The 24,662-nt window shown below is 43.0% G+C and overlaps 1 protein-coding gene across 1 annotated transcript in view; it reads right to left on the reverse strand.

Annotated features, from left to right (window-relative positions):
* Window positions 1-24,662, reverse strand: part of CTNNA3 (catenin alpha 3) — a 1,377,490-nt gene that overhangs the window by 1,316,384 nt on the left and 36,444 nt on the right. Inside the window, 2 exon segments of the mRNA XM_039911548.1 lie at window positions 804-953; window positions 956-995. Of these exon segments, the coding sequence (XP_039767482.1) occupies window positions 804-953; window positions 956-995 (190 nt within the window).

Here is a 24,662-nt window from a genome sequence, read left to right on the forward strand (position 1 = left end):
CTATGAACTTAAATATTATTTAAAGCACATGACTTTATAAAGACAAACCAATTAATTTTTCTAAATTCTTCTTTTAAACCTAAAGGGATTTTATGGGAGGATTCCCATCTGCCATTTTAAACTATGCCAAGGCCAAAGTCACTTCTGCCTGCGTTTCAGTCTTGGACCTACTTATAAAACAGGTAGGCCTCAAGATAATTCCTCCATCCCTGGGATGATCAGTCATCCCTGATGTACTGTCTCCTAGGTGACTTTTGCCAAGACTGGCAAAGGATCTCTGCCAGATTACTTGAGGTGGATCTCCCCCCTGGAATGACTAAGTGCTAAAGGAAGGGAATGAATACTTTGCTCCACTCTGGTCTGGAGAGAAACAGAACCAATTACCGAGGGTGACTAAAATTCACATGCAGCTCTCCTCTCTGCACAGGAGCCTCCTCAGAGAATAGGACTTTAGGCCAATTTTCAGACAATTTCTGCTCCCCCTAAATTTGTCTTTGATCCCGATAAATACAGTAATTACTTCCCTTCAGAACTTTGTGATGTAAGGCTGGTTTTCTTTTCTCTTTCTGAACAGTAAAACTAAATCCAAGACAGAGAAAATAACTTGCTTGGGGTCACTAGGATAATGCCAAGATGAGAACTGCCAGCCTTGGGCTTTACTCCATCCAGTAGGGCCACTCTGCCTTCCACAGATAAAGCCTTTGATGTCTGAGAGACAAATTCAAAAAGCACACTTCCTGAACTCATTTGATAATTGGTGCCCTTGAGATATATAGTTTTAAAACCGTGATGACAGTACTTACTTTCTTTGCGAACTTCCTGAAGCGCTGAAGTAAGCTCTTCCTTCAGGACAGTGGCTTCCTTGGCAATCTTCTCTCCCTTGTCTAATAAATTCCAAGTAGCTTCTTCCACAGAAGCTAGGAGAATGTGGGCTTTTTTGGAGCGTCCTTTTTCTTACTGGAAAGATTCTGGGGACAATTCACGAGGGTAGTAACCTAAAAACCATATATATATAAAAAAAACCAAATGAATAAAGTCTCTAGAAATCAGATGAGTTGACTTGTGGAAATAGCAGAGCCGCATCATCCAGAAGCTCTTAGCCTCATCGATCAGCATGATGAGCCTTAATATGATAAGGGCTGATAATCAGCCCTTATAATCAGCCTTAATATGATGAGGGCTGATAAATTTCCTAAAAATGTTTGGAATAATCTATACTTGCTATAACCAAAGCAGAAACTGACCTGCTGTGGGTGCAAGCAATTGAGGCCCTAAGAGACCCAGTCGGCAGGAAGACGTGTGTACATATCTCCCCGCTCCAGTGAGCGAGGGCTCCATGCTGCAATTTGATAAAAAAAAAAGGCACAAGTGATACAATGCATCCAGAGGGCACCTTCTTCCAGCTCTTCAACTGATGAAGTGCAACGTGGATCTGGGGGTGGGGGAATACAGGGCTCTAGCACCACTCTTTCCTTAATGTTATATGTGTCTTTGTTTCCCAACATTCTGAAGTGGTGTTCACTTCAGAGTTCCAAACCCAGAAATGGTGTTCACTACTACCTACATTGGTTATATCGAGGTTATCCCTAAGGCAATTTCCAAGAATAGATTGAATTCAACCCATTACTTCTGATTTTATGCAATTTCCCAGTTGGAATATTGGGGTCAATGCTGCACAACTCTTGATTTAAGTTGAAATAATAAGCAGGATGTGAGGTCCACAATAATAATAACCATGCATTTGTTAAGCGCTTACTCTGTGCGAAGCACTGTCCCATCATAACCATCTAATACTAACTTTAACCAGTATTTTAACTAGAAGATCAAATTCAATGCACCTGATTTATCCAAATCTTATCTTATGAAGCCCTGGGACTAGCTCAGGCTGGACCTAGAAAAGGCAGTCAGGAGCCATGATATTTTTTTTTTCAGAATTGTTGCTGCTGCTGTTGTTCTCACTGTACTTATTCAGTGTTTACTATGTTCTAAGCCCTGCTAAGTCCTGGGGTAAATACAAGATAATCAAATTAGACACAGCCCTGGTCTCACAGAGGGCTTCATCCTAATAGGGCTTATTTGGATCTTAGTAATAGCTTGGGACTTGACTTTCAAATGATGGAGAACTGCAGATAGGGAAATTCATCTCTTGTGCGGTCCACCTATTTTTTTCAGTTCTAGGTTGTCCTGGACCTCACCCCCAATTCACCTGTTATTTTTAGGCAGGCTATTGGATAAAGACAAGATACAGAAATGCTCTGGGCATGTCACTCCCCTTCTCAAAAATCTCCAGTGGTGGCCTATCAGCCTTCACATGAAGCAAAAACTCCTCACTATTGGCTTCAGAGGTCTCCATTATCTTGCCCCCTCCTACCTCACCTTCCTTCTTTCCATCTACAGCCCACCCCAAACACTCCACTCCTCTGCCGCTAACCTCCTCACTGTGCCTCGTTCCCACCTCCTGCCATCGACCCCTGGCCATCATCCTACCTCTGACCTGGAATGCCCTCCCTCCTCACATCCACCAAACTAACTCTCTTCCCCTCTTCAAAGCCCTGAGAGCTCACCTCCTCCAGGATGCCTTCCCAGACTGAGCCTCCCCTTTTCCCTCTGCTCCTCCTCCCCTCCCCATTGTCCCTACTCCCTTCTTCTGCTCTCCCCCCTTTCCCTCCCCACAGCACTTGTATACATTTGTATATATTTACTGCTCTATTTATTTTATTAATGATGTGCATTTATCTATGGTTCTATTTATCTATTTTGATGGTAGTGATGCCTGTCTACTTGTTTTGTTTTGTTGTCTGTCTCCCCCTTCTAGAGCCTGTTGTTGGGGAGGGATTGTCTCTATCTGTAGCCAAATTGTACTTTCCAAGCGCTTAGTACAGTGCTCTGTACACAGTAAGTGCTCAATAAATACGATTAAATGAATGAATGAATGATTAAGGTAAGAACACAATCAGTCAATCAACTGATCAATGATATTCACTAAGTACTTACTGTGTGCAGATCACTGTACTAAGGGCTTGAGAGAGTACAGTATAACAGAGTTCAGTGGCTCGTTCCCTTCCCACAGTTAGCTTATAGTCTAAAGGGGGAGACAGACATTAACATAAAGAGATAATTGGGTTCTTTCCACTTCTGTCCCTCCGGCAGACCTCTCCTCCTCTCTATCCCTCCCAGACCATAGCACAGTCACCCAATAAGGCAGAGAAGAAAGTCCAAGGAGCTGCCTCTGGGAGGTCCATTCATTTTCATTTATCTTTATGTTAGGGCAGGGGAGGAGGGGGTGCCCACTCATGTGCCCAAGTGGCCAATGAAACTTCCCCCCATAGGGCCCACGAGTGCCATCCTTTTTTGGGCTCGAGGTTCCAGGAGCCTGCCCTAGGAGAAGGGGTTCTTCGCCCCTGTTGTTCCCGCCCCTGCATCACAGATTTCCAGCAACCACAAGGTTACCTAGGCTGAACCTGCATGGGTCCAGTCCCCGCACCATTCCGATACAGCTGTGACTCCTTCCTGAAGACCCCATCTTGCTCTAACTGCAGCCCATCTGGGCACCTCCAACCCCCAATTCCAGGAGAGGCAGCGGGCTGCAGGGGCTCATGCCTGCCTTATCAGGGCCCCTCATCCTTCCACCCATGCCCTGTAGTCTGACCCAGAGGGATCCAGGCAGGGAACCCGGGAGGGTCCCAAGGCGGCCAAACCCCACCCATGCCCCTTCCCTGCTAGGCCCGGTCCACACTCACCACCCACTCTAGCCTCAGCCACCCTAAGCACTACGGCCTCCAGGAGTGATCAGGCAGATGTGGGGACTGGAAGGGCAGGAACTGGGCCCATCATCGCCACCCAGGGCCAGGTGCAGGTGGTGGCAGCAGGTGCGTGTATGTGAGCTCAGAGGCCTGGCAACCAAAGTTTACCCAGTACGCCGATATCAAAGTTAATCAGTACACACTGAGTTGTTGGACTCAGTGATGAGCTAAAACTTTTTAGCTTCATATCATTTGAGGTTTGAACAGGGTGACATTGATTTGTTCCAAAACTCTACCCTCTTCCCCATTTAATGTAATTAAATCATCCTGATTAAAAGAGCCTTGGGACACACCTTGAATGGCAAGAGAAAACAGCTTATTATGAGAATCTAGCCTGTCAAGCAGGGAGGCCAGTCATCAGACTTTATATTGGACAATTTGGTTCAGATGTGGAACCAGATACTTCTAAGTGCAGCCTGTCTGGACTCTTGCCATCAAGTTCTGAGGCTCTGATGCAGCTTCTGACACCACACAGACTTTGGAAGGGAAAGCAATGGCTGCAGGGAAGGTGGAAGTCAGGTTACCCTGGAGAAAGGCTTTCGGTTTGGGTAAATTTGATATTTCAGTCAGTGGTTTTGACTGAGCTCTTCCTGTGTGCAGAGGACTGTAATTAGGGCTTGGGAGAAAGTACAGTACTGGACAGGGAAGACTTACACAGAGTCTTTGAATCACATAACATGGCCATGAAGTTATGAACTTAAGTTATGAACTTAACCTGCGTGAAACCACAGGCATCTCTATGTCCAACACTCCTGAATGCTGTCAGTGGCCATTCCACTTGGGAGGTATAAGAGATTAAAACTTTTCCCCTTTTTTGAGCTCCATCAGTGAAACTCAAGTTTATGAATGTTAATGGTGGTAATAATAGTATTTGTTGAGCACTTATGTGCCAAGCACCATTCTAAGCACTGGGGTGAATCCAATTTAATCGAGTCGGTCAAAGTCCCTGTCCCATATGGGGCTTGCAGTCCAAGTGAGTCTAAAGTTCACTAGCCACACTAAGAACAAGGGGACAATTTCCCGCTAAAATGATCTGCTCCAAATGAGAGGGGTCTCACTGGGTTCTCATAATCTTGTAGGTGCAAGACCATCAAAAAAACCTAAGGAGTTGCTATTGGTGGATTCAGGACAGAGAGAGCTTTATATGAGGCAGCTCAAAAAGCTCAGTGAGGCCATGGGCAAAGGCCACATCTTAAAGTCATTGAGAAGGGCAGAGTGGCCTAGTGGAGAGAGCATGGGCCTGTGAGTCAGAGGATCTGGGTTCTATCCCGGCTCTGACACATGCCTGTCGTGTAACCTTTAGTAAGTCATTTAATGTCTCTGGGTGTCAGTTTCCTTATGTGTAAAATAGGATTCAACACCTGTTCTTCCTCCCCCTTAGACCCTGAGCTCCATGTGAGACAGGGACTCTATATAATCTGATTATTTTGTATCTACCCCAGTGCTTAGTACAGTACTTGGCACAAACTAAGTGCTTAACAAATATTATTAGGAAACTCATCCTCTAGACTATAAGTTCCTTAGGAGCGGGGAATGTATCTGCTAATTTTGTTGTATTTGTACTCTCCCAAGAATTTAATACAGTGCTTGGCACATAATAAGTGTTCAATACAATTGATTGATTGGTTGAGTGTTTATTATTACTGTTACTAGAAAATGCACCTTTCAACCTGCCTAACTAGTTTTGCAGCAAGAGGAACACAGCCTCAAGAGGTGACTTTGTGGCAGAAGCAGAAATAAAAAAGTAAAATGGTTTCCAGAGATCATTTAAAAGTAATTCTCTCTGTACTTGGAATAGCTTTTATCTGGGATCCTGCCACCATAAACAATAATAAATGGTAAGCCCCTGTCTGGATGCGATATGCCTCTCATGCATAGAGAAGAATGTCAGGAAAGCTTTGCAATCAAACATTTCCCGCATGACTCAGAAAATCTTAGTGAAAAGGGAAACTAGGAAGGTGTTTCTTCTTGATATTAATCTCACAGAGATGACAAATGACAAAAATCTCATGTTCTTGTATATGAGCATAGACTTTTGATTTTCAGATGTCTGTAGAGGAGGGGAGCTATGGATGAAGTTTTTTTCTTTGTTTTTTCATGGCATTTGTTAAGCACTTATTACATGGCAAACTGTGATCTAAGCACTGTGGTAGGTACATGTTACATGTTACAGTACATGACTGACTGTCCCGCATAGGCTCACAGTCCAAGTAAGAGAGAGAACTGCAGAACTGAGACACAGAGAAGTCAAGTGACTTGCCCAAAGTCACACAGCAAACAATTGGCAGAGCTGGGATTAAAACCCATGTCCTCTGACTCCCAGGATTGGGCTTTTTCCACTAGGCCATGAAGCTTCTGTTAATGCCCAGCACTTCCCTATTCCTCTCCTCAGTCAGGCATTGTCCAACTGGAAAAGGGTTTCTTCAACAGCACCCATGTGCCCCTTCCTCCCATGTGCTCCCCCTGCCCTCCCGCTTTGCCATTCATTTTTAAATGTCAGTATCCAAATGGGAACCAGAATTTTAAAATAAACGGGATGATCACTACCTCCCTGTTCATAAGATGAGACCCAGTTTTTTGAGCCTGCCTTGTTCTTCTAGAAACTGCATTTGCTCATCTAGGAGGTTGAGAAATATTGCAGACTCTGAGCATTCTCAGTTTTTCAAAACCTAAGCAAGAGTTTCTGAAAGCAGTTGACCCAGAAATTCTACCTTGTCCGCTGAGCATGCTCAAAATTATTTCTCCATCCTTACTGACATCCATGCCCACTGACATTGCCAACTGTTCCAGACATTTAACTCCCTCCTCAAACCCCTGTCCTCCCTGGCTCCCATATTTCTTATCCCTAATGACATGGCCATCTACTTTATTGAAAAAATTGAAACTATCAGGTGAGATCTCCCTAAAATCTCCCCTGCTCCTCTGCAGTCCCTCCCTCCTCCTGCCTCTTCTTCAACTCTTCCATCTTTCCAGCAATATCTCAAGAGTACATCTCCTGCTTTTTCTCAAAATCCACTCCCTTCACCTCCGCGTCTGACCCCATCCCTTCACACTTTATGAAAGCACTTGCCCCCTCCCTTCTTCCCTCTCTGAAAGCCATCTTCAACTACTGTCTCTCCAATAGCTTCTTCCCCACTGCTTTCAAACATGCCCGTGTCTCCCTTATCCTAAAAAAAACCCTCCCTTGATCCCACAGCTCCCTGCAGTTACCACCCTATCTCCCTCCTACCATTCCTCTCCAAACTCCTTGAACAAGTTGTCTACACCCTATGTCTCAAATTCCTCTCCTCCAATTTTGTCCTCAACTCCTTCCAATCTAGCTTTTATCCCTTTCACTCCATAGAAACGGCCCTCTCAAAGGTCACCAATGATCTCCTTCTTGCCAAATCCATCAGCCTCTAGTCCATCCTAATCCTCTTCCATCTCTCAGGTGCCTTCGACACAGACGACCACCCTCTTCTCCTGAAAACATTATCCAATCTTGGCTTCACTAATACTGCCCTCTCCTGGTTCTCCTCTTAATAATTATGGCATTTGTTAGGCACTTGCTATGTACCAGGCACTGTACTAAGTGAGGGGGTGAATACAAGGAAATCAGATTGGACTCAGTCCTTGTCCCACTTGGGGCTCACAATCTCAATCCCCATTTTACAGATGAGGTAACTGAGCCCTATAGAAGTGAAGTGACTTGCCCGAGGTCACACAGCAGACAAGTTGCGGAGAAAGGATTAGAATCCATGACCTTCTGACTCCCAGGCCCACACTCTATCCATTATGCCATGCTGCTTCTCTGGCCATTCATTGTCAGTCTCCTTCATGGGCTCCTCCTCTGCCTCCCACCCGTAACTGCTGGTGTCCCTCAAGGTTCAGTTCTGGGTCCCCTTCTATTCTCCATTTGCATCCACTCCCATGGCTTTAACAATCACCTCTATGTGGATGATATCCAAATCTACATCTCCAGCCCTGGTCTCTCTCCCTCTCTGCAGTCTCACATTTCCATTTGCCTTCAAGACATCTCTGGTTGGATGTCCCCCCCCCCCCCCATCACCTCAAGCTTAACATGTGCAAAAGAGAGCTCCTTATCTTCCCACCAAAAGCCTGTTCTCCCCCTGACTTTCCCATCACTGTAGACGGCACCACCATCCTTCCTGTCTCATAAACCCATAGTCTTGGTGTTATCCTTGATTCCCCTCTCTCATTCAACCAGCCTTGGGGTTATCCTTGATTCTTCTCTCTCATTCAACCCTCGTATTCAATCTATCACTAAATCCTGCAGTTCAACCTTCACAACATCGCTAAAATTCTCCCTTTCTTCTCCATCCAATCTGCTACCACGTTAATCCAAGCTCTTATCCTATCCCATCTTGATTACTGCATCAACCTCCTTGCTGACCTCTCTGCCTCCTCTCTCGATCCCTACTCTAGTCCAAACATCCCTCTGCTGCCCTGATCATTTTTCCTCAAAAAACATTCCACCCATGTGTCTGCACTCCTCAAGATCCTCCAGGGGTTGCCCATCCACCTCCACAACAAAGCAAAACTCCCTATCTTTAGCTTTAAAGCACTCAATCACCTTTCTCCCTCCTAACTCACCTCCTTGATATCCAAGTAGAACCCATCACACACACTTCAGTCCTCTAATACCAAGCTGCTCACTGTACCTCAATCTTATCTATCACTCCATTGACAGCTCACCTACTTCCTGCCTCTGGCTTAGAGCACCCTTGCGCTTCATATGCTACAGACAAAGTCTTACTGTAGGTATATCTTCTCCAAGAAGCCTCCTATGACTAAACCCTTATTTCCTCTTTTACCACTCTCTTTTGCATCACTCTGATTTGCCCCCTTTATTCACCCCTCCCTCAGCTCCACAGCACTTATGGTCATATCTGTAAATTATGTATTAATAGTAGGGTCCATCTCCCTTTCTAGAGTGTAAGTTCATTGTGGACAGAAAATGTGTCTCCCAAATCTCTTATATTGTACTTTCCCACTGGTTAGTAAAGTTGTCTGCACAAAGAAAGCACCTAATACATATGATTGATTGATTGTTGGATTGAAAATAGCAAATTCTACCCATTATTCCCTCTGCTTTGGTTTATTGAGCAAGAAAGTCAGAACAGGGCCATGCCATGATGGGGTGGTGATAGCCTGAGAAAGCAAAAGGAAAAAGTAAAAGTAGAGGGAGGGAGCTGATGATGCCAAAGGGAGGAGAATAAAGAAGGGAAGATGGTTGCCCATTAGATAAGGAGAGTTGCAATGTAGGCACAAAATGGGGGTCTACCGCATGGAGAGCACTTGATTAGGGATGAGTTAGATCATTTCCCCTGCAAAAAGGAAAAATGTTGGTAGTCAAATATCAGAGAGTAGAGGGGCTATATAAGACATTTGCTCCTAGTAGCTGTAATAGAGTTAAACTTGCTCCAAATGAGAAAAAACGCTCTTATCCTTGATATGTGATTTAGGGATCAAGAGTTGAAAGATGTTTTTGAGACAAAAGAGTCATAGAACGTTTATTTAGAATTTTAAAAAAAAATGTGTCATTGTCTGAAAAGCGCCTTCAGAATGTAATTTCAACAGTCACAATTTATACAGCTTCCCACTGCAGATTCCACTTCTATTGTGCATCTCCTCCACACTCCAAATGTTTTTCATAGAATATCCCAATCTTTCAGATTAAAATGAGCATTCCAGAAATGTCTTATTCTTTATGAGAAATGCTACAGATGAAATAACTGTAAAGAGAACATTTGAAGGAACACTATGCTTCCATCAAAAAAAATTCAATTATGACTGGCAAATTCTTCCATTTTCTTCTCATTCTGTCTGTACAAATGCCCTCTTACCACTCGGATATAATTGCTTAATATTGATATTGATTCAATCAATGCGTAGGGATTTTCCAAAGTGTTATTTCACTGATGAAGGCAAATGGGTCTTGTCCACATTTTTGCACACCAGCAAAAAAGCTAGTGCTGGGGTAAACTTATTTCACTAAATCAAGTGCTCAGATTAAACTTACTCTGTCTCAAGAGTAGTGCAGAGAGAACGCACTCCTTCGCCTTCATTCAGGGACCACTGGAAAACAAGCCAAAGACTGGAGAATGTGGACCTTGCAGAAACTGCACCAAAAACCTGCATATTGCAATCTTGCTTTCAAGAATGAAAGGAGCCTTTTCAGTTCTTTCAGGTGGACATTAAATTTAGTGAGGCAATATTTTGAATTTATATGATGCTTTTTTTTTTATTTTTCCAAGGTATTTTCACATTAAAGTTATCTCATTTTAACCTCACCACTGATCTATAAGGGAGGTATTATTCGCCCCATGTTTCTGAATCTGAGATTCAGTGAGGTTCAGTGACCCAGAGGGGTAATCCAGCAGATAAGTGATAGAGCTGGGACTAGTAACGAGGTAAATTCCTAACGCTAGACCAGTAAGTTTTCCACTAGATGACACTGGGTCCCAAATTGAGAGGATTTAAGCTCGTTATGGGCAAGGAACATATCTGTTAATTCTGTTGAATTGCACTGTCCCAAGTGCTTAATACAGTGTTCTGCACATAGCAAGTGCCCCATAAATACCATCCATCGACTGATTGTTGGCAAAGGAGCCAGAGACACTAAAACCATCCTGAGATGAAGAGAAAGATATATGAAAAATACTTTCCCTATCCCCCACTCCCAATTGCTCCTAGAGAAAGTGTTTTCACTTGGTCAGTGAAGGAGAATGACCATGGAATATATCATCTTTCACCATTTTTTACCCTAACATTTGCTATTTGGAAAAAAAGTATTGAAAATATCCTGGATCCACCAATAAGCACTCTTTCTCTGAACTAACATAGTTACGCTTAAATATTCTATATTGATAACCCTCCCCATTCTCAACCCAGTAATAGATGAACTCATTTATCATGGTTAAATCTGCCACCTTTGACTAGATCAAATAACGGTAGTGATGGGAGGGGTGCGTGACACACTCCAGTACATACTGCTAGAGGTTGGCTTCAGTGTGCCTTGAGACTCTTCTCGATACTAAACAATGACTCTGGCTTAAGCACCAAGCCCAAAGTGGAGACAGCTTCATCAATATTTGACTCCAGGATAGTAAAATTTAACTTATTTTCCCAAATTGAGAGTTTCTTAGAACTAAAGAGTTCCCAAGTTCTCCCTATAATAAGACTTCATGGGTCGGGGTGGAGGTGGCACACTGAACTCTGACCTTGGCATTCTGAACTCTGACCGCAGGGAGCATGCCCTCCTGGAAGTCCTATTTTAAAATGGTTGGCAAACTTTCCTAATAAGAAATATTCCCTGAATGATCTGAAGATTACTGACAAACTGAGGTGCGCAGCACACTAAGTCCTAAATTATGATAATACATTACCGCTGTAACTCATCATTGATATTTTGCAGTACAATGCATTATATATTAGGGTGGCAGATAATGATTTCCTTCAAATACCTGAGTCAGTGTCTGTGTACCATCTCACAAATCTCCTCTGCATACAATCTCTTCTCATGCCAAGTTGGAAGATCCATCAGGCTACTTAATACTCTAACCAAGTCTGCATGGGAATGGGATATTTGGATAACATTTTTTTAATAAAAGTATCATTTTTGGTTGAAATCTGCTGATGCAGTTTTGTGGAGTGGCACCAAGCCAACAAAGGAACTGTTTGGAGAGCTTTGCACCCTTTATTAACTCCTCCCTCGGTGCCAAGCACTTATGAACATATGTGTAATTTATTTATTTCTATTAATGTCTGTCTTCCACTCTATACTGTAAGCTTATTGTGAGCAGAGAATGTACCCAAAACTCTGTTGTATTGTATTCATTCAATCATATTTATTTAGCATTACTGTGTGCAAAGTACTATACCAAGCACTTGGGAGAGTACACTATAACAACACATACATTCCTGCCCTCAATGAGCTCACAGTCTAGAGGGGGAGATGGACATTAATATAAATAAATAAACAAGTAATTAAATAAATAGATAAAATAAGAAATAATTGTGCTCTCCCAAGCATTTACTACAGTGTTCTGCACACAGAAAGCACTAAATAAATACCATTAGTTGATTGATTGATTGACTTATGAATGACCAGTTCTGCTACTGAATCCCTCTGGCAAGAATCATGACATCAGCATGGCAGGTGCAGACAGTCCCTTTTCCCCAGCTATTCTCCTGGCCCCCAGTCAACCACCTCAGAATCTAAGAGCCCAGAAGGGTAGAATATGGCCACTTCTCTGTAAGGAATATGTGTCCTGACATCAAAACCCCTGCCTAGCTCATGGCTTCAACTCCATAATTATCTCCCAGAGTAGGCAAGATGGTGCTCTTCCTCACTAGACACAGTTGATTTCCATCAGGAACAGTGACTGAGCCTAACTCCTGCGGCCTCAGGTTCAAGAACCCATGCAGAGGAATTGATTAGAATGCTAGTGGTTTGCACAGAGTCACATGCACTCTCTTGTTCTCTGCCTGTTCTGTTCCTTCTGGGGATCAAAATGAAAAGAGCAAATAGGTGGGTGGGATGTCTTCCCCCAAACTAGCCAACTGTAAGTAGAATCCAGACTAGAAGGCAAAGCTCCTGATTCCCAGAGCAGCAGTGCTCTCCCCACTGGTCCCACATCAAGGCTAGTACTCATAGCTAGACCCTCTTGAGAGGAAAATATGACTCATATTTCAAGGGGTAGAAGTGAGCCTGGTTTTGTCTGGGAAATTCTCGTGGTCAAGAAACCTGACTGATAGCAGACTGGGGAAGAGGGATCTATCTTGTCCAGGAAAGGTGTCTGTTTGAGCTCACCTTGACAGGAAATTCAAATCTACTATCAAAGATCAATTTTGCGAATCTCTAAATCCTCATATTAAAAACAAGACTGAAAACATGAAGTTTTGGATTTCTTTTGCAAATTAATCATTGTTTTTCCCAGAATAAAATATCCCAGCTGTTGCCTAATGGCAATAGCATGGGCCTGGGAGCTAAACGGCATGGTGTAGTGGATAGAGCACAGACTGGGGAGTCAGAAGGTCATGGGTTCTAATCCCAGCTCCACCACTTGTCTTCTGTGTGACCTTGAGGAAGTCACTCACTTCACTTCTCTGTGTCTCAGTTATCTCATCTGTAAAATGGGGATTGAGACTGTGAGCCCCACATGGGACAGAGACTGGGTCCCTTGATTTGCTTGTAACCACCCCAGGGCTTAGTAGAGTACCTGGCTTAACTAATGCCATCATTATTATTTTTACTGCCTGGTCTGCCACTGGCCTGCTTTGTGACCTTGGATGAACTACTTAACCTCTCTGGGCCTCAGTTACCTCATCTATAAAATTGGGACTCTCCCTTCTTCTTGATTTGTGAACCCCCATATAGGGGCAGGTGCTGTGTCTATTATCTTTTATCTACCTCAGTGCTTAGGACCTCTTTGGTACACTCAATAAATACCACCATGAATATTATTCTGCCCTCTTTCTTACTACATGTTTTGAGGATTTTTAGGGACTTTTCATAATGGGAAGATGACTTCCATCAAGATAGCATAATGGATTTCATTTATGGAAGCCCTTGGAAACAGCTGGCTTCTTAAATTTCATTAATCTTCTAAACCTTTCCCTAAAGCAGTCCAGTAATCTTCATTGTTACTTTTCATTCATGCATTTCTTCCTTCCTCCCATCTTTCCTTCCTTCCATCTTTCCTTCCTTCATTTCTTCTTTAATTCTTCCTTCCTTCCATCTTTCCTTCCTTCCTTCATTGGTATTTATCAAATGCCTACTCTGTATGGAGCACTATATAAAATGCTGGGGAGGAATATAATAAAGGATATAGCAAGATTCAAAACTCAGCCCTCCGGGAGCCTTTAATGTAGGTGGGGGATTGGAGGTTGACCACGTGACACATGACAAAGGATTAAATTCATAAAGGCTAAGTAATGTAAGAAGACAGAGGCAATATATTACAATATAAAAGAAACATAACACTGCAGTGGAAAGAGCAATTTTCAGGCTTCTTTTTGCACACGCGTCTGGAATCTAAGAGCCATCACCAAAGCCTTTCCAGTATTACTAAATTTGTGAGGGCTACACACCATTATTTTTGGAACCCCACCCAGCCCAACTCATGAAGGGCGAGTCGGGTGCAAAGTCCCAGCATGACATGGTAGGAGAGCAGTGGGGGTTCCCAGGGGTATTTCTCAGAAGCCTGAGAGTGTGTGGCCTGCATTTCTTCAGGCCATTGGATTTATTTAGGCCTTCCTCAGGGACCAAAAAGGAGACCAATCAATCAATCAATTGCAATTATTGAGCATTTACCATGTGCAGACCACTGTATAAAGTGCTTGGGAGAGTACAATACAAGAGAGTTGGTAGACATGGTCCTGCCCACACTGAGCTTTGAGTCTAACAGGGGGCTTACAGTCTAGAGACCACCTACCAGCAGCACACAGCGGGGGAATTTAATTTGAGAACACAGTTCAATATGATCTAGTCCAGACATGCAAACTAGGCTAAGTTGGGTCTAATAGAAATCGGGCAGTGAGAAATTTTGCTAAAAATTTAAAATCAGCTTCCAGCATTAGGACTGCACTTCCTTAAGCTGTTGAAACTCACTGCCATCGGATACATCATCAGTGGCATTGTTGATCAATGTGAAAATTTTGCTGACTTATACTGCGAGCTCACTTCCTTAAATCACAGTGCTACAAGCAGCAAAAGGAGCCAAGAGGAAAATTGATGAACACAATAGTTGAAAGAGGAAATCCATTCTTAGGCTTCTAATTGTGCGTTGGTGTTGAAACACCGGATGATAAAATAAGTCTAGGCTTTATCCTCTAATTATAATAATAAGAAGAAATGCCACAAATGTGTGCTGAACTTTTAATTTACTGAAAATGCTCAAAACCCGATTTTCTTTTTAAAGCTAGAAGTTTTTAAATTGCTAAAGCATTCACTTCAAGTCCACACTAGTTCAGCATTTCTGATTTGTCCCTCAAATTCAGTTAGTTATAGCTAACAAATCAATTGGTGGCATTTACTGAGCACTTACTATGTGCAGAGCCCTGTCCTAAGTGCTTGGGGAAACACAATACAGAGTTGGTAGACATATTCCCTGCCCACAAGGAGCTTACAGTCTAAAGGTCAATGAACTATCAGTAGTACTTCATTTTCAAAGATGATGTTACTGACAGTGAAATCCTATTCACACATGCAAATAGGGTTGAAAAGATCAGTGAAAAAACAGGAGGCAGTCCATTCCACATTGGGTGTAGGTAAAGATGATGTTTTACTGGGCTGAGGCTGCACAGGCGGTACCTGTTTTTGATCTTTAGAAAGCCTCTGCTCAAGAAAAGCTACGCTGACCTAATATTTGCACCCAGGATTCATTCATTCTATCTTATTTTTTGAGCGCTTACTGTGTGCAGAGCACTGTACTAAGCACTTCAGGATGAGTCATTCATTCATTCCATCATATTTATTGAGAGATTACTGTGTACAAAGCACTGTACTAAGCACTTGGGAGAGTACAATATAACAACAGATACATTCCTGCCCACGACGAGCTCACAATCTAGAGGGATCTGTCTGCCTGCAGTGAGTGGTTTACCAAAGGCCCACTACTATGGATCAAACTAATAATAATGGTGGTATTTGTTAAGCACGTACTATGTGGAAAGCACTGTACTAAGTGCTGGGGGATACAAGGTGATCAGGTTGTCCCACGTGGGGCTCACAGTTTTAATCCCCATTTTACAGATGAGGTAACTGAGGCCCAGAGAAGTTAAGTGACTTGTCCAAAGTCACACAGCTGGCAAGCGGCAGAGCCAGGATTAGAACCCATGACCTCTGACTCCCAAGCCCGGGCTCTTTCCACTGAGCCACGCTGCTTCTCACACTAGTTGCCTTCTTCCTTACTAACACAGTAAGCACATTGGTCACTTGTCATTATGTCCTTCATATGCATCGAGTTTCTGGCTGATTAGCGTACAATTGTGGTGTTCCTCCCCAAAAGAGATAGAAGATCTTCGAAGAGGATCAGGCTACAGGAGCTTCCCAGAGGAAGTGCCAGAGGGCACCAAGCCGAAGGGCAATCCAGAGGAAGGTGGCAAAGTCAAACTTTCTGGCCCCTCCTTCCTGGATCATTTAGACTGTGAGCCCGTCACTGGGCAGGGACTGTATCTGTTGCCGAATTGTACATTCCAAGCGCTTAGCACAGTGCTTTGCACATAGTAAGCATTCAATAAATACGAATGAATGAATGAATGAATGAATGAATGAATGAATGAATGAATGAATGAATCTCTCCCAGGCTTGGTAAGAAGCTGGAGAAGGGCCATCAGAGCCAGGCTCACCTTGGCCAGGTCTTCCACCTCCTGCCATGCCTGCACCAATTCTCTGGGCCCAGTTCTTTCACGCCGCACCTGACATGGCAACTCCACCTCAGTCAAGGCTGATACGTGATTGAGGCAACCACCTCAGTGCACAGTGTCAAAGGGGGTGCCATCCTGGCGTGGCATGAGCAAAACATCAGAGGGGGTATGGTTGGCCGGGTGCAGTGAGGGGCAGCCACAAGGGTGCGGCATCGGAGAGGGCAATAGGGCAGCAGTGGCGGTAGATGGGTGCGTCGTTGAAAGAGTGGGACGGCGGCACATGGAACATAAGATGGGGCAGCTGGGGTGGCACAGGGGGTGAGGATGGGTTAGCAGGGGCGTGGGCCCGGTGGTCCAAAATGTGAAAACAGCCAACCCAATGGGAATAGATGGCAAATTTTTCCCTGCCTCAGGGAGGCCAATTGTCTAAAGCTGGCCCTGACCTTGGCTCTCACTGATCCTGCAGTAGGTGCCTACCCCTGCTTGGCCACAATCTCTCTCCTCTTCCACCACCATCACCATCACCCCCACCAAGTGATGGAGTTCTTCCAGTAGGTGGTTTTCCTGACAGAACTGGCAGTGGGGATAAAACCATCACTCTTTATATCTAAAAAGAGTCCAAGTGAATAGTCAACCAATCAATCAGTCATATTTTCCGAGTGTTTACTATGCAGAGCACTATACTAAGCACTTGGGAGAGTACAATACAGTAGAATTAGCAGACATGTTCTCTGCCCATAATGAGATTACAGTATAGAGGGGGAAACAGACATTAATATAAATAAGAAGTAATTTGTAATATATAATTTAAAGATATGTACACAAATACTGTGGGGTTGGGGGTGGGGAGAATATCAAGTGTCCAAAGATCACAGACTGATCACAGACTGATGTGTATAGACAACACAGAAGGGAGACCAAGGGTTGGGGGGGGCTTAATCCAGGAAGAAAGAACAATCAGCCCACAGGGAATTTACAGTCTAGAGGTGTGAATGTAAATGATGAATAGCAGCATGGCCTAGAGGAAAGAACATGACCCTGGGAGTCAAAAAACCTGGACTCTAATTCTCATTCCTCCACTTGTCTGCTCTGGGACCTTGGCCACATCACTTCACTTCTCTGTTCCTCAGTGACCTCATCTGTAAAATGGCTATTAAGACTGTGAGCCCCCGGTGGGACATGGACTGAGTCCAGCCTGATTAGCCTGAATCTACCCCAGTGCTTAGTACAGTGCCTAGCACAAAATAAGCATTTAACAAATAGCACAAAAGAAGAATTAAAGAGAATATGAAGTATTACATTTATAGGCGTTAGCAGACAAGTGAGCAATCGGGAGGTCTAGAAGAAAGATAAATCTAGCTAGTGTGAGAAACAGGATTGATTTAGAGTCACAAAACCAACCATTTATAATTCCCTTTTTTCTAGCCTTTTTCTTCTTCTTGAGCGTGATTCTGTCAAACGCTACACTTGATATGTTTATTGGGTTGGGATAAAGTAGAACAGTTAAAAATAATAAAACAATAAAAAGCAGTGATGTCGGCCAGCTACTTACAGATTCTGCTTGGCCAGGAGTTACTGTCCAGAACAAGCAGGGAGAGAACTTGAAGATTGGCAGAAGAGCTGGAGAAAAGAGGACACCAAAGATCCACAGAAATGGGGCACTCACAAGGAAACAAGATGATGATGATAATCGTAATAATAATAATGATAATAATTGTAGTGGCTTTTGTTAAGCACTTACTAAGTGCCAATTTACTGAGTGCCGAACTCAGTACTGGGGTAGATACAAGGTAGCCAAGTTGGACATAGTCCCTGTTTTACAAGGGGCTCTAAACTTAGGGAGAGGGAGAACAGATATTTAGTCTCCATTAATCAGATGATAAAACTGAGGCACAGAGAAGTTGTGACTTGTGCAAGGTCATACTGCAGGCAAGTGGCAGAGCCGGGATTAGAATCCAGGTCATCTGATGACCAGGCCCGGGCTCTTTCCATTAGTCCCCACTGCTTCTCCATATGTGCCTTTGAAGCTCCCTTAGCCTTAGAAATGCTGCGACTTAAGTTTCACTAACATTTTGCAGACCGTCGTGGAACCCCTTCAGAGCTCCAGAGCCCATAGGTTGGTCCGCCCATTGAGTCAGGCCTGGGCCTGGCCCACCCACTCTAAGAATCTCTCCTGCTGTGGCTGCAAGCCAAATTGGAGTCCATTTTGGGTTCACGATGGATCCGTTTTCTCCTGCTCTGTTCACACAGCAGCGTTTCTACTCCATGAATTTGGGGGCTTCTGTTGGATTGGTGTTTCCCTTTTCACTAGCTGTTGCTTCTCTTTCTTTCAAATTTGTGTTTTTATTTGCTCAGAATTTCTCCATTTTAGTGTTTCCTGTTGCCCAGTTGTGAACACTGTCTATTAAGTGAGGGTGACAATAGCAAAAAAGATTAACATTTTCTGGATTAGAACACCATTTCCCACAAATCTAATTCAGTCTTCATTTACCTAAATCTTACCCAAAAGGGCTGTGTATGCTTGCATGACTCATGTGTTGTTTTGAATCCGAACTCTGAGTTTACTTCCAATCCGTCCTCTGGAGTAATAGTAATGGTATTTACTGAACGCAGACTACTGTACTAAGCAGTGGGAAAGAATTCACACCTGAGAATTAGACACAGTCTCTGTCCCTTGGGGTGGAAGAACAGGAATTATATCTGAATCATTTCTTTCAATACACAAACAATAAAAGAAGATCTGTTTCCTGGAATTACTTCTACTCTGTAGAAGAAACATAACACGGAGTTTTTCTTATTTCATGAAATAATAAACAGGGGAAAATTGGTTGTTTAATATATAGATCCAAGGCAGAACATGGTTCTTGCTAAGGCTGTTTTTGACTGTGCATTTCATCTTCGAATAAGTGCACCCTGTAGATTAGCTAAAAGCTTAGGAGCAGCTATTTACATGAGTAACACTTTAAGCCTTTTTTCAGCCCTGCCATCCAAATGGCACAAAGAACCGATAGTGTTAAAGAGAAATGTCTATCCTGTAGCAGCATGGTGTAGGGGCTAGAGCACAGGCCTGGGAATCAGAAGGTCATGGGTTCTAATCCCAGCTCTGCCATTGGTCTTCTGTGTGACCTTGGGCAGGTCACTTCACTTCTCTGGGCCTCAGTTACCTCATCTGTAAAATAAGAATTGAGACTGTGGGCCCATATAGGACAGGGACTGTGTCCAACCTGCTTTGCTTGAATCTACCCCAATGCTTAGTACAGTGCCTGGCACATAGTAAGTGCTTAACAAATACCATAATTATGATTAATTATTATTATTCTACTCTACTCAGTAATCTGATGTAAATGCCTCTCAAAAATGATAGATTTAATTGCCTTGAAATAAATAATGGCACCATAAAAAAAATCAGTTGTCAGAAGAGTCTAGCAACTTGTTTGTATATGTATTATGTACCTACTTATACCCATATAGTGCCCTTTGAGTTTGACCATGATGCTACTGATGATGATGTTTTATCGATGCATGCAGGTGTGACCAAAAGAAAGCAATTAAAATGAATAAATCAGAAAGTAATTTTTAATAAAATAATCACCTTTCACTGATTGTTTTAGAACAACTATAAAATGTCTATTGGAAATAGAGGAGGGGGAGAAAAGAGAAATTGTGCTCTTATTTGAAGCAAACTAATCAGAGCTTAAGAAAACCCTGGATAAATGCATCCATATTTTTCCCCCTCTAAATTTAAGGCAATTTGCTATTTCAAGACCCTTAAGCACTTGATATTCACCCCACCTCCAGCTCCACAGAACTCAAGTACATATCCTTAATTTATTTATTTATATCAATTGGTCAATGGTATTTATTGAGCTCTTACTGTCATATTGTACTGAACTCTTGGGAGAGTACAATACAACAGAGTTAGCAGACACATTCCCTGCCCACAACGAACTCATGCCCCCTCTAGACTGCAAACTTCTTGGGGGCAGGGTATGTCCATCCACTCTGTTGTATTAGGCTCTCCCAAGGTCTTAGTACAGGGCTCTACACACAGTACACACTCAATTAATATCATCGATTGATTGACTTACAATAGCAAGATGTCAAAAAATACTTTGCATTCACTTATTTCTTTGGCTATAACTAATTACTTTAAGGTCAGACACTCAATTCTGTCCATATCCCCAAACTAAACTAAGGTATACATTGAATCAGGGTCACCCAGTGGCAAAACTGGGACTGAAAATGTATTAAACCTGACTCATCGGATCTAGGTTCTCATTCTAGATACAACTGTTGCTCTCCGGTTTTCTGAATGTTAATATTACCTTACGTCAATCTATAACAAATAAATGTTGGGAAAGGAATTAACTCTGACATTAATATTACTGCCTTTTTTAAGCATGCAAACCACTATACCAAGCCTATAGACAATAACAAGAAAATAAATTATGACACTGCCCCGGCCCACAAGGGGCTCACAATCTAAGTGGGAGAGGGCAAGCATTTGGAACAAAGGAATATCTCACAAACATGATGACAATAAGTAAAATTCAATAACAAAAACACTGACAAGGAAATAAGCTCCGGATAAAAAGACTGTAAGCTCGTCAAACGGCAGGGACTGTCTCTATCTGTTGCCGACTTGCTCATTCCAAGCGCTTAGTACAGTGCTCTGCACATAGTAAGTGCTCAATAAATACTATTGAATGTATTTGGAGGGAAAAGTCAATAGAACCTCACTTGCTCTAGGAAGACAGTCCTTGGTTACAAACAGCTGTAGACTTCTTAGCGTTCTAAAGGCTGTGATGACAGATTTGGCTCCTGTGATAGGAGTGGAAGGAGGAAGATTGGTTCTTACAGCTGGCAATCTTCCATTCCTCCCCAGAGGGATTGCCAGGCTCTGACTCACCAGGAATCTGCCTACTGAGAGTCTTGGCTCCCTTGGTATCATGTCTCCTTCATTTTCTACTCCTCCCACTGTAGTCTTCCAACCTCCACATACAGTGTACTGCATATTGCAGCTGCACAATAAATACTACTGACTAATCAATATTGGTTGGAGGTGGAGAAGCTGGCCCTGGCAGCCAGTAGTAAATATAGAAAATCAACCTACTGTATAAAAGATTTGCTTCAAATAAGTGTTTTCTGTTTCATGGAAGTGGAGTTTTCCCTACAAAAAGCATTGTGATTGGCTGTCATTGGGTCATATCTGGTCAGATACAAACCGTCCCTTATCTTTAACATCATCTACCTCTATAACAATGCTTTGGATCTCTGTTGAAAAACAGCTTGAAAGGAGAAACTAAAGATTTGGGGCCAAAAATATAGCATTACTGGAAAACCCTCTGGCTATGGAGCCCATGCGTGTCAGTGCTATATGAATGCAGTTCTAGAACTCTTATCCCACCAGTCTTTTAATTAATTGTAATGAATTGTGGTATTCTTTAAATGCTTTCTGTTTGTCATGCACCATACTAAGCATTGTGATGGATATAAGATGATCAGGTTGGACACAGTCCCTATCTCACATGGGGCTCACAAACTAAGGAGGAGGGAGAACAGATATGTTATTCCCATTTTACCGATAAGGAAACTGAAAAACAAAGATGCTAAATGACTTGCCCAAGGTCACACAGCAGACGAGTGGCAGAACTGAAGTTAGAACCCAGCTCCCCTGACTCCCAGGCCTGCTCTTTCAAGTAGGCCATGCTTTTAGTTTAGTTCTTTAAAAGCCAGGTGGAAAAGTCCTTACTCTCTGGATAAGCTGATAAAATAGAAAGGGTCTTTTCACTTAAAAAAAATTCAGTAATAATAATCATAGTATTTGTTAAGAATTTACTATGTGCCAGGAACTCTACTAAGCCCTGGGGTCGACACAAACAAATCAGGCTGGACACAATCCCTGTCCCGTATGGGGCTAACAGTCTCAATTCCCATTTTACAGATGAGGTAACTGAGGCACAGAGAAGTGAAATGATGAAGAGATGCATCTTCACTGTGCATCTCAGTGAAAAGTGAAAAGATGGCTCAGTGAAAAGAGCACAGGCTTGGGAGTCAGAGGTCGTGGGTTCTAATTCTGGCTACTCCACTTGTCAGCTGTGTGACTTTGGGCAAGTCACTTAACTTCTCTGTGCCTCAGTTACCTCATCTGTAAAATGGGGATTAAGACTGTGAGCCCCACGTGGGACAACTTGATCAACTTTTATCCTCCCCCGTGCTTAGAACAGTGCTTTGCACATAGTAAGTGCTTAACAAATACTATCAGTATTATTATTATTATTTGCCCAAGGTCAAAGAGAAGACAAGTGGCAGAACTGGGGTTAGAACTGATGACCTTCAGACTCCCAGGCCCATGATCTATCTACTACGTCATGCAGCTTCTGTGGCTCAGTGGAAAGATCCCGGGCTTGGGAGTCAGCGGTCATGGGTTCGAATCCCAGCTCCACCACTTGGCAGCTGTGTGACTGTGGGCAAGTCACTTCACTTCTCTGTGCCTCAGTTACCTCATCTGTAAAATACAGCCTGATTACCCTGTACCTACCTTAGAACAGTGCTCTGCACATAGTAAGCGCTTAACAAATACCAACATTATTATTATTATTCTCACTACTCTATTTTTGCCTGTTATGTGATTATTGCATTTTTGCAAAAGCAGTAAGGCAAGTCTTCCCCTATTCCAACTCCACACACATACCACACACACACACATGCTCATGAGCCATTTTCTGATACTTGGGATACCATAACCAGGAAGGTTAATGTTTCCAGATGAATGTATTATAATTCCCTAACAATATTATAGTGAAAACGTATAGCAAGACAAGTGACACTTCATTTACTTCATTCTATTTCTCACAATGACTCTTTGCTATAGGGGATGGCAAGTAGTAATCACTTCAAAGTTATTGAAATAAATTTTACTACATTAATTCTCAATAGATCAGTGTCATCAATCAGATATCTCAAACGGTGATTGACAGTGTTCAAAACATTGTCATCACTTGATGGCTTCCATGTAAGAACTATTTTGAAAGGCCTGGCATGAAAATCCAAAGGCTATCTAGATGTGAATTTATCAAAAGCAGAGACTGTGGTAGTTAATTTGATTTGTGTAGTGATTAGCACAGTTTGCCATAAGTGCTGGGCACTCAATCATCAGTAGCAAACTTTACCAAGAAAGAATGATTTTTCACAGAGACTAATCAAAAAGCTGAACTTCTTGTGTTACATGACTCTTCTATGGGGTGTGTTCATTACTTCAAAAGCAACTATTTTATTGAGAACCTTAAAAATCAGACTTCGGAACATCTTGAAAATGTCTTATCTCAGTTTAATTAAGAGTTCAGCCTTTTTTTTTAAATGGCATTTGTTAAGTGCTTACTGTGTGTCAAACACTGTTCTAAGCGCTGGGTTAGGTTCAAGTTAATTAAGTCAGACACAGTCCCTGTGCCTCATGGGGCTCACAGTCTAAGTAGGAGGGAGAACAGGTATTGAACCCACATTTTACAGTTGAGGAAACCGAGGCAGCGAGAAGTTAAGTGATGTGACCTTGGGTAAGCAAGCAATTGGCAGAATTGGGATTAGAACCCAGGTCCTTCTGACTCCCAGTCCTGTGCTTTCTCCACTAGGCCATGCTGCTTCTCATTGCTTTGGGAAGGTGGAATCAGGCATTCAGATGACATGCACCCAACAGTGAAACTGGCGAACTCTAGTCACTGGTTTGATATGTGGGAGTGTTCATCTGTGATAGGACATCCACAATGGTAGTGGATGGATCTGTCTTTCTATTTGACTCAGGCAGTCTTAGACAGACAGGCAGGCAGGCAGGCAGGCAGGATGGATGATATGCCTGAATCTCACCTGTCTTGCTGCGGACCCCTAGTCCATGTCCTGCCTCTGGTCTGGAACAGCCTCCCTTCTCAAATCCAACAGACAATTACTCTCCCCGACTTCAAAGCCTTACTAAAGGCACATCTCATCCAAAAACTTTCCTTGACTCAGTCCGACTTTTCCTTATCTCCCACTCCCTTCTGCATGGTCCTGACTTGCTCCTTTTGCTCTTCCCTCCTCCAAGCCCCACGGTACTTGTGTACATATCTGTTATTTTATTTATTTGCATTGATGTCTAACTCATCAACTCTAGACTGAAAGCCTGTTGTGGGCAGTGAATGTGACTGTTTATTGTATTGTACTCTCCCACACACTTAGTATAGTGCTCTGCACAAAGTAAGCACTTAATAAAAACGATTGAATGAATGAATTAATTAATGAATTAATGAATACTGAGCAAACAGCAGGCAGCTTCTCAAGTACTTGGAAGCACAAGTAAACCACATGGAGTCCTCTGCCAGGCAGGGCACATAGGCTCCAATCTCCCAGCAGGCCATGGAATTCGTCCCCTCACCTCAGGGACATCCGAGGAGGTGGACAGTCAGCCCTGAGGCCTGCCGGACCCTCACCACTTGGACTGTCCAATTGCGCCATTCA

Source organism: Ornithorhynchus anatinus, chromosome 3, assembly GCF_004115215.2.
Source record: "Ornithorhynchus anatinus isolate Pmale09 chromosome 3, mOrnAna1.pri.v4, whole genome shotgun sequence".
NCBI lineage: Eukaryota > Metazoa > Chordata > Mammalia > Monotremata > Ornithorhynchidae > Ornithorhynchus > Ornithorhynchus anatinus.